At 39.8% G+C, this 10,988-nt stretch overlaps 2 protein-coding genes across 2 annotated transcripts in view; one reads left to right on the top strand and one right to left on the bottom strand.

Annotated features, from left to right (window-relative positions):
* Positions 1-6,338, top strand: part of MCTS1 (malignant T cell amplified sequence 1) — a 6,659-nt gene extending 321 nt beyond the window's left edge. Inside the window, exons 2-6 of the mRNA XM_010568968.1 lie at positions 562-714; positions 1,453-1,550; positions 2,667-2,800; positions 3,860-3,927; positions 6,114-6,338. Of these exons, the coding sequence (XP_010567270.1) occupies positions 562-714; positions 1,453-1,550; positions 2,667-2,800; positions 3,860-3,927; positions 6,114-6,195 (535 nt within the window). The 3' untranslated portion in view covers positions 6,196-6,338. The remainder of the gene's footprint in view (positions 1-561; positions 715-1,452; positions 1,551-2,666; positions 2,801-3,859; positions 3,928-6,113) is intronic.
* Positions 6,339-9,379: 3,041 nt separating this feature from the next.
* On the bottom strand, positions 9,380-10,637 carry C1GALT1C1 (C1GALT1-specific chaperone 1). Its single transcript, XM_010568969.1, has one exon. The coding sequence runs from the start codon at positions 10,559-10,561 to the stop codon at positions 9,605-9,607; it is 957 nt and encodes a 318-aa protein (XP_010567271.1). The 5' UTR covers positions 10,562-10,637; the 3' UTR covers positions 9,380-9,604.
* Positions 10,638-10,988: the final 351 nt, after the last annotated feature.

Raw genomic sequence — 10,988 nt, forward strand, 5'->3', positions numbered from 1 at the left:
CCGGCCTCCCCGGGGCGCGCCTTCAGCCCGCGGGGGAGCGCTCGCCCCGCAGCCGTCGGCTTTGCCTTCGGGCGCGCTGGCCTGGGCCGTTCGGGCGCTTGGTTGTTACAGAGGAAAAAACCTAAAAAGTAAGCCGGGTCATTAACTCGTCTGAACTTTGGGGTAGTGCAAAGCGCAGTTCGTACGTCTGCGGTAAAGGTAAATACGTCTAAACAGGGCTATAGGCGTTAGTGTTACCAGCAAAGTCTGCTCTACGAGTTGAGTGAGGTAACGCTGCGTGCCAAGGTGTATCTGTGAGACTAAAAGCATGTTTCGTGGATGTACGCAAAGTTTAGGGGCAAAGACAGCCTACTAGTGGCGACCCCCTGGCCTTCCCCCAGCCCAGTGTTCCCAGGGGACAAACTGAAGCCTCATAAAATCCGAGATTTGAAAGTTGGGCAGATGTGGTACCGCTAAGGTTTCACAGCGAGTTCATAAGCATTTCCAAAGAATGCTGCTGAGATATGGCATCTTTTGGGCAGCAAATTGTGCGTTTCTGAAATACTTTCACTCACTTGGCAGATTTGATGAAAAGGAGAATGTATCAAACTGCATCCAGCTGAAGACTTCAGTTATTAAAGGTATTAAGAATCAACTGATAGACCAGTTTCCTGTCATTGAACCATGGCTAAACCAAATTATGCCAAAGAAAGACCCAGTCAAAATAGTAAGATGGTAAGTTTCTTTTCTCTTAAACTTTGCTTCTGAGGTGCTAGGATTGCTTCCTTTATACGTTTGTTTTATGTAGTAGATGAACCTACTGTTTTTGAAAAGCATCTATCATTTCTTAATAGGTAATAGTCCATGTTCTGGCCAAACCAGAAAGTTTGCGTGTGCTCGTCAGTCTCTTGAAGGCATGCTAGTAGGATGTGTGAGGAAAACAAAAATGCTGCCTAGTAGTGAATGTGCAGTATATTCAGGGACTCTCCAGGGATCAGCCTGTTGTTGAAGGGAAGCATTCAGCTTTATGGATATGGAAGCTCAGACTTGTTTGGATAGTTTTCAGTAGCATTTTTTTAGTATATGGAAGCCCCAAAATAGTATCTGGATTATTGTCTTTTTTTTTTAAATAGAGGGTAGTGTATTTTTGCTGATTCCTTCTCCTTGTCCACTCTTTGTATTGCGTTTAAAAAAAACCCAAAGAAATGCAGTTTGTGACCAGCTGGATATTTGTCTTAGGTTTTTTTTTCTTTTTTTTCTTTCTTGTTTTTTAAAGGTGCAGGAAGTGTGCAGGAGGCCAGTGTTGAAGAAAAGCCATTAAAAAAATAATATTTTTAGTTTTAAGTTTTCTTGCTAATTGGCTTTCTTAATTCTCAGATGCCAAGATAGACCAGAGTCTGTGAAGTGAAATACTTCATTTAAACTATAAAAGGGTTAAGTAGCTATTGGAATAATCTTTTTTTGATCTTGCAGTCATGAACACATAGAAATCCTCACTGTGAATGGGGAGTTGCTGTTCTTCAGACAAAGAGAAGGGATTTTTTACCCGACGCTAAGGTTGCTTCACAAATGTAAGTTTCTTGGGGATGGTAGTGGTGGGGAGAGAGGGATGAGCACGTGATTCCACAGGACTTCCGTAGAACTGAATTAAAAAGAACTTAGTACTTACGTGCATATACATATATATATATATTTATATATTTTCCACAATAGATCTTAAAGATATAGTATACCTTCTCAACTGTAATTTATTGCTTTGCTATATTAGGTGCCTATATGGGTTGCTTCCCCCATAATTACTGTAATGCTCTTTGTTAAGCAATCTGAGCTTTGATTTCTAAAAATTAAATTGTGCAAAGCTCTGCAAAAAATCTTGAGGGAGGTTTCCCTAGGACAGGGATCTAAATTTCCTGTTGTTAGTCCCTATCGTTGTTCTTTCAAGTCTTCCTTTAAACCCTTTTTGCTTCCTTCCAAATACTTGTAGGTTCTTACTAGAAAAATATTCTTTAATCATGAGTTTAATGCTGTAATGTATTCTTGTCTCTTGTAACAATTTATGCTGCATGCTTTTTACTTCTTACAATTTACTCTCACGTTATTTTTCTTGTTGTTCTCACTGTTCTGCTTGATTGTGTTACTCTCATTTGGATGAGTGGAGGTGTCCCTAAAAATGTTATTCGGTCAAATCTCAGTGTTTGCAATACTTCAAGAAGGTGCGTGCACTTGAAGGGTGGCTTGGAGAGCTGACAGCCTTCATGAATTTTGTCCATCTTTGCCTTTTTTGTCCTGTTAACGTTGAACTGTTTCTTTTTCATGTAAGAGGTTATACATATAATTTGAGGGATTTAAGGCCCCTTGGTCTTAAGAGCTCTTAGTATATGGGCACTTGCATGATTGTTTTCACCAGGGGAAATTGTTAAAATTGTTACTCAGTATATGAGTATGCAGGAGGCATAGGCCTAGTGTTGGATTACCCTTTGGTTTTTGGATAAAAGATGTGGTCTGGGAGAACAGTACTTGTGTCCTTTTGGGACAGTACAGCCCAGCAGGAGCTCCAGTAATTGTTTCTCAAACTTCCTACCCTTGCAGCAGACTATATATCTAATTGCCCCATCTAAACTGACTTGATAATGAGCTATTCATGTTGTCATCATATTAATTGTAATGCTCTATCTTTCCCCTCCTAGACCCATTTATTCTACCACATCAGCAGGTTGATAAAGGCGCCATTAAATTTGTACTAAGTGGAGCTAATATAATGTGCCCTGGCCTGACGTCTCCTGGAGCAAAACTTTACCCTGCTGCCGTTGATACTGTTGTTGTATCCTTCTTTAATGATGAATTACTGCTTGCTGTGAGATGAGTTAAATTTCTGTTCTTGTGTTCTCAGATGATCATAATCTGAATTACTTTGGATTTTAATGGTATTTCATGGAATAACTAGTGTTCTGAAAAGAGCTGCAGAGGTTCAGATGTTATTTGGCAAGGTTAAAATTGTTCTTAATTTTTTTTTTTTTTGCTTACTGTGATGTTCCAAACCGAATAACGATTCCTGCTGTGCTGTTGGGTGGCATGCTGTTCATTAAGCTAATTGATAAGTGGAGCTCCTTTGTGATTTTATGCAGAACTGTAAAAATAGATGAGGCACAGTGTAATGTGTCCCCTGCCTCCATAATCAATCTCGTATCTGTTTCAGTTATAGAAGAGTTTGCTCCTGTTCCTAGGGAATTTGGAAAGATGTTTAGGATCAGCTTTGCTGTAGTCAGGAATTGTTCTATGTGTCTGATGAAATTAGCATATGTAAAATGAGGAAAGTATGCTAATTCACTCCTGCTCATGATATTACTGAGAAAGGAACCCTGAGCAAATACAGCATTAATAATACCAAGCTGTGGTGCTTTTGTTGTTAGTTAGATGCTGTACAGAAAGATCAGCCATTAGCATCATGTGTTGCTAAGCTTTGAAAAGAACACGTCTGGTTTCAGTACTTCTGGTTTTCTTTAGATGTGTCTCAATTCTTCTGTACCTTGGAATCTAAAATCGCCCCGCAAACATGTGCAGTTTTGTTCCAGAAAGGGTGAGGCTGTCATCTCTCAGCGTTAGGCACAAAGGAAGAAATGGAGTGTAGTGCCGGGAGATCTTTTTCTGTAATTGCTGTTTGAAGTTCATAAATACATGCTTTGTTCTACACACTGTGATTCAGTTGTTAAATGCAGTGCATTGTTTGCTTATCTTTAAGAGCTAGAGCTCTAGAATTACTAAAAGGGTAAAAGTTCAACATGGGATTTTGAAACTTTTTGGAAAGTTGTTTCCTCATATTGCTTTTACTTTTCTGAAATAGTTTTTAAAAAAATCTGTTTTCCTTAGTGGCAATTTGTAGGCAATAATGGCAGAGGGAAAACAACATGCATTATGTGTGGGAGTAATGAAGATGTCAGCTGAGGACATGTAAGTGTTTTAAAAATTGAAATATAACCTGTCCCACGTCATTATTCCTGTGTTAAGTTTGGAATATAAGTACTACTGTCAAGGTTACTGCATCACTGTTGCAGCACATGTTGTTCAAGTACAGAATTTTTTAAGATTTCATTTTGTTGATTAATATTCAGGGAAGGTAGAGGAGGCAGGGAGTATCTTCCTGTTGTGGTTTAAGCTTATACTTAAGCTTATATGCCAGGACACTTCCCTACTCACTTTTTTACCAAATGGAATCAAAATAGTTCTTTTAATGTGAATGCGGATTTTAAGATGCAGAACATCAGTGCTGCTGCTGAATGTTAGTATTTCTTGCTCTCTGATCATACTTTCTCAAAGATCTTGCTGAACAAAGAAGTATTTGTATTGTACTTGCTACCTGGGCTAGGCAAGAGATGTAATTTGGATTTGAGGGGTTGAAAATGTTGAAGTGATTTTTTTTTTTTTTTTTTTTTCTGCAGGAACAGCCAAGACTAAAGTTCTGCTGGTATTTGGCTGACCAGCTGGGCTTTCCTCTGTGGCCTTCTCTTTTTCTTTACCTTGTACCCACATGCAGCATTCCTGCTTTATGCGCTTACTAGCTTAGCTGAGCTTCTTCTGAAATGTAGAGGTCTGTTCAGGGGATAAATATCGACTGAAAACTCTTTGGGAAGGAAAAGAGACAGAAAACGGAAATGGATGTTAGTTGTTCTTAGCATTCAGATAGTGCTAAATTACAAGTAGCTAAACCACTTTGTCACTTTAAGTTCTATAATGTCTTGCAGCAGGATGTAAGATGCACCCAGCAGGTTTGGGCTGTGTTGGTTCCAGCCCTGTCTAGTACTCAGGTGGGTAAGGAAGCTGATTTTGATGAAAACAAGTCATTCTTTCTTGTGGGGATAATTCTCAGCAGGATCATCTTACGAATTTCACTCTGTGATCCTAAGTTGTGACGGTAGCACAAGGGAGAGAGGTGGGAATGTGTTACGGGGGACAGGGATAGAGTGGGACTGCAGCAGTTTAGACCTGCTGTAGCGGAATTGTATTCCTCAAGATTCTTTGTAGTGCCTTCAAAAGACTCCAAAAGTAAGTAGAAAGAATAGCTACTTTTGTCCCAGTGATCTGCTGTGATCACTGCAAACCAAGATTATCTGTATTCCTAATCCTAACTTCAAATTCAGCAGCCTTGCGGCTGAATATCCTGTTCCTGTGAGAAGCAACATGAACTGGGGAGGAAAATGAAATGATACTCATCTATACAGCCCGTTCGCATGTTTTTTTGTGTAATGTTGTTTAAAGCAGAAAATTGTGAAACTATGATTTCAGTCACTTAGTGTGATTATGATCCATGATGTGTTAATGGAGTTAACATAGCAGTATTTTCCTTCCTGATTACTTTTGGACAAGTCGTATAAGTAATGGAACACTTAGTGTAAACACAGTAAATTATATTCTCCAGAGGAATGAAACTTGTTCTGAGTCCTCGAATGATGAGATTTGTCTTGTTTATTGTGACAAAACTAGTTTTTTTCCATGGAATAATGTAGTGGAAAAAAGATTAACACCAATCCAATGCAGATGCAAACCCCAATCATTTTTAAAAGATGACATGACTCAAAAGATACAGAAGGATAGTATGTCTGTAACATGCTGCAAGTCCTTGGATCATAAATTCATCATTTAAAATTCTTTATTAAGTGGGTAGATGTCCTGCAACTAGCAGTGAAGCAGCTCACCTGCATTTGCTTGTGTCACTGGCACACTTGGAACTAGAACTTGTCAAATTCCATGTTCCAGCCATGTTACACCACCTCCTGTGCTAGGAGGGGGAGGGTCACTTAAAACTGCTGTGCTACTTTGATAGAGAAATGCTAAAATTAAGAATAGTAGCAGAAGTGTTGTCTGAAGAACTGCCTTCCACAAAGAAGAAAAATATTGTGGAAAGTTGTTGACGAAATGCGGAAGGCAAATATTGTCCTCTTATCATTCACCAATGTGGGTACATGTAATAACAAATATTGTTTCTTGTCCACCTGCTGTTGAAGATTATGACTTTGTGGATGATAGCTTCTCCCATTCCAGTTGAGAAAGTTTGCATTTTCTACTTTAAATGTTGTATTTTGTACTGCTCTAATATTTAACCTAGCTAATACTTCTGTACCTTTTTCCTCCTCCTACAGTGAGAAGGTCAACAAAGGGATTGGTATCGAAAATATCCACTATTTAAATGATGGCCTTTGGCATATGAAGACATACAAGTGAAACAAAAGGAACTGTGTTACTCCAAAGGAATGCACTTAGATTAAATGTGGACTGCTTTGCAATTCCTTGTTTTTAATGTGACTGAATGTACAAATTACTTTGTTCTGTGGCTATGCTAAATAAATCAAGTGAATGCGAAAGTACTGTTAGGCTACAATAGTTTTCTAGATTTCTTTTGATTGCAGTTCTTTTGTTTTGTCTTAAACCGAAGTCTTCAGTGACTGAAGATATATGATAGAAAGATCCTGCATGGACTGTGAGTAGACTATTGCAAACAAAAAGGAGGAAAAAGCCAAGAAATGTTTACATTTTTATGCTCTTCTAAAAGAGTAATATACAGCGTATGTGAAATATAATTAATACGGTTTATAAAACCTCTGAAACATTTCAGATTTTTTTCTTCTGATTAACATCTTGTTAGTCTACCTGTGTCTTGAATGTGGAGAAATCAGGTTTTTTGACATTTATTTTTAACTTAATTTATTAACAGCATTAACTTCAATATTTTACTTAAGGAGTTTCTCTTTTTAATATGCATTTATCTGTATAGGATTTATGGATTTAAGACTGGTATGTGGACTAGAAATCCTTTTATGCTAGTTCATATCTGAAGAATATATATATGTTCAAATTTCTACCTGCCAACACTGTTTGATATTGCTTTCCTTATAGTGGAGTTTATAGTAATGGTGGGCATACTCCAGATGGAGTGTGTGCCAATGTGGTGCCTGATGCTCTACTCCCTGTTTGCCTTCTTATTTTAGGAGCAGAAACAAAATCACTGTTTAACAAAGTCATGATAGCAAAACATGGTTATCAGTGTAGCCAGAAGCAACTTCTTCAGGTGGAGCTTCGAAAGAGATCTCAGCTTGTGCACACTGCCACATACATGTACATCTACAGAACGAGTTAAAGAGCATTGTGTATTTGTCTGGAAAATCCGACTCTTTGTTCAGCAACTGCATACCCAAAGCTATGCCTATGGAAAACAGCCTGTGCCATGGAACCATTTAATAAACCAAGGAAACTTTAAGGTCTACCACTCCTAACTCTGTCTCTGGAAGCATTTATTAATATTTCAAGTCTCTGTTCTAACACTTGTATTTTATAATGGGAGAACCTAATTTTGTATGCAAGTGCCTTGTCTCAGTGCTGTTCTGCATGTTTGGTTTGCTCACCCTGGGACCTTTACAGAAGATAGTGGCAGAGGTGTTCTCCATCTGATTCTAAAGTCAAATTAAGACATGGGAGATGGAATGTGTTACCTAGTATGTGCTACTTTTAAATTTCTCCTGTAAAATGATTTACAAGATAGTATTTCTGAAAATCACAGGGTAAATTTGAAACTATTTATTAATGTAGGAAGACAGAAATGAAGGTGATTATTATTACAGCAGCGTTGCAGAAAAAATTTTGGTCAAACCTCAACCTTCCCTTCGGAATGCTAATGGACATTTTTACGTATGGGGAATCGGTTTGTGCTTCAGTGGTTCTTTTCTGCATAAGATGAGCTCGTCTTGAGTTCTGTGGCTTGCTTTTCCCCCTCCCATCTTGTCTCCAGTTGTGTTACAGTACCTCTCAAATCTGTGATAAATTATATTTATTCTGGTTTGAAATGTTAACTCCCAGTCTTTTTCCTTGACTTGCCCTATGACTGCTGTTGTTGCAGTGGGGTGAGAACTGTGTTTAATATCAGAAGCACCACTGAAATCAAAATTTTACTTTCTTTGTCTGGCTTTGTCAGAGTATTCCCAATGGTGGATCTAACCTTTCAAAAATGATTCTGTAAGAAGATACAAGTTAAATCATGCTTAAGTTATTTTGTATACCAATTTAGAAGAACATCAAAAATACTAAAATTTTATCTCTGTTTTGGCAGCAATCATGTACATGTTTGTCTTGCTAGGTCAGCTGAGCTCTGACTGACACAGAGGAGGAGAATGTGCTAAAGGTGAGACAAGGTGCACCTTCTGAAACAGCTGAGCTGTGGTAGCTTGCTTGGGGGTCTGAGCAGTTGTCTTACCATGCTTGTCAAAAATGAAGGCCTTGATGCTTAAAACAGAAAAGATGTGGATATTCCTATCGCCTCTGAAGCAGCTGTTTCACTTCCCAGCCTGCCTCCTTGCAGCTGAGAATAGGATGAGATATCACAAATAGTCTGTTAAAGAAAGGTGAGATAACATACTATCTTGTCAGGTCTCTTATGGATCTTGTAGTACCAAAAAAGCCTGTGATAGTCCTAGATGTAGCACCTTCTTTAAGTCTTGAAACATCTGGGTCAGGTCAGTGAGTTCTAAATGAAGTAAATATTGAACTGCTGTTTATTCCCATGTGCTGTAACTGTGAGGGAGTGTGACCTGGTAACTTGTATAAAACTCATTGCAAGTGCACTCAATTGTAAACCAACAAAAAACCCCACAAAACCAAAAACCACCACACAACCCCCCAACCCAGTATTGGGGAGGTCTGCATATTGCTTTGTTGTGCATGTAACCTGTTTTGTGTATTATTCAAAGGTTGGGAGTACAAGCACGTGTTACTCTTCCTGCATCTTGGTGTTAAACGGTATCTCTAAACATATCTACGCTACATTTGAATTGACAGTTAACCAACTTCTTGTAAATGCTTAGCATCACTAACGGGAGTGAAAATAATACTGAACCTTTATTCTAATACACTTACGTATGAAGTGAAATTTTAAATGAGCAATTACTCTTGTGATAACAGGCTATGTGACCATGTCAATACTTATTCAAGTACACTTACCTCTTTGTCTGCTTAAAAACAGCAGTCCAAAGGTCACTTAATATTATTCTGCTGCAACTTTCTAACAGAACTCTTGTCAGCTTGCTTCTTGCAAATTCCTTACTGGGTTAGGAGGCTGTGCATAAAGCAACAGGTGCTGCATAAACAGCATAACTGAAGCTATTGTGTAGCCTAGTTTAAAGGAAATAGCTTAAAGTTAGTCTTTGAGACTGAAGGTGTAGTCAGTTTTATTGGTACGTCTTGGAAAGATATAAAGACATTCTAGAAATGCCTGGAAGAATTGAAAGAATCAAAGTCTTGCAAAAATAGATTTGTAATAGTAGACTAAAGTTCATTTGAATTTTCATTAATAAATATTTACATGTACAAACCCCCATATAAACTTAATTTCCTTTTACCATAAACATTAACAACTTCTTTATCATTTCATTGCAGCACTGTCAAAAGCCAGAATCATTTCTGTATAAAAGATTTAGAAAAAAGTTCTCCTTCCACTTTTAAAATTAAGAGCTTTACCAAACCTCAATGTGCAAAAAAAAAATTGTACACCAGTACCACCAGATACAAAAATCCAATCTGTCAGTACAAATGTGTGTCATGAGACGAGCTGACTCCATGGTTCCAGGTGTTCTCTGGAGAGACATCAGTCATTGTCTGAACCTGCAGGTGGCAAGAAGACAAGTGCATCATTGTACGTGTGGCCGTAGGGTCTCAGCCTGTAAACACCGTACATCATCACGTGCATATGGTTCGGGGCCAGTCCGCTGAAGGTGATGGCCATGTCGGAGCAGCAGCCGTCCACCACCTGCTGAGGGTGAGTAGACATTGCTTCCTTAATGAGAGCACCAACTGATTTCGTGTTAAAGACGTCTTTTCCTTCTGCGTCTTCCGCGTTCTCAGCAAACACTCCAGTATACTTCAGGCAGATCGCTAGCTGTTTGTCCTCGGCAAGTTTCCAAATCATGCCTCCCTGCTCTGGACACTTGTCAGAGTCTTCAAGAACACGGGAGAGTCGTGTTAGTGATTCGATGCTTAAGACAATTCCTCCCTCGCCATCTACATACTCAAGGTCACCAGCTTTCACAGTGTGGCCTATATAAAAAGGCTGTGAGGGGTCTTTTTTTAGTAAGAAATACTTGAGATTTTCAATAATAGCGAATGTTGTTGGATAGGCAAGGAAGAACCAGCTGAATTCATCTTTATAGCGTTCATACGTTATCTTGTAAGCTTTTCTCATCATCACCCATAAGTCATTTGTGTTGAGGGCTACAGAATCAAACACTTTGACGTTTTCAGAGCTGTAGAATTCCACCTTGTCGCAGTGCTTGCTCCACGTCTCTTTCACTGCAGCCCAGTGCCCCAGATCTTTCGGTTTCACAAGGATGATACAGTAAACGCGGATACTTTTACTAAGCTCCATGCGTTCGCCTTCTGAAAGGTTTAAGACATCTTCTTTGTTGGGAGCCTGGATGTGGTGATGCTCATGGTGATGTGCTTTAGTCCCGTGGCCCACCTTAATATGTCCGAGGAGCGTAACCAACATGCAGAAGGCTCCTCCGAGCACCACTCCCTTCACGAAGGAGTTGCTTTCGGAAATCATTTTCCCTAGAAAGGAGACATTCCTGTAAGTTCTTACGGCATAAGTTTACTACTGCAGATTCTGTATAGTTTCAATAGGCTCTTCAATTTCTAAACCCAGCTGTGCTTCCCTTCGCTCACATACCAGGACGACGCTGGTGAAGGAGCGGTACAGGAAAAAAAAAAAAAAAAAAAAAAAAAGTCCCCCAGCTCGGTTCTCGTTACCGCTGACGGTACGACAGGCCCCGGCGGGAGGGGTCTCGGCCACCGGACCCGCTCTACCGCCGTGACCGCCCGGCCCCCGCCCCGCCGCTGCTCTGCTCCGGCCCCGCAGCCTCCCCGCTCGCCCGGAGCACCGCGACGCCGCGGCACCGGAGACGCCGCGGTACCGGAGGCCACGTTCCCCCGTAGTCCCGGGACCCTGCCCGCTATCCCGCTAACGGCAGCCC

The sequence above is a fragment of the Haliaeetus leucocephalus genome, unplaced genomic scaffold (genome assembly GCF_000737465.1).
Source record: "Haliaeetus leucocephalus isolate CR32 unplaced genomic scaffold, Haliaeetus_leucocephalus-4.0 Scaffold262, whole genome shotgun sequence".
In the NCBI taxonomy this organism is placed as follows: domain Eukaryota; kingdom Metazoa; phylum Chordata; class Aves; order Accipitriformes; family Accipitridae; genus Haliaeetus; species Haliaeetus leucocephalus.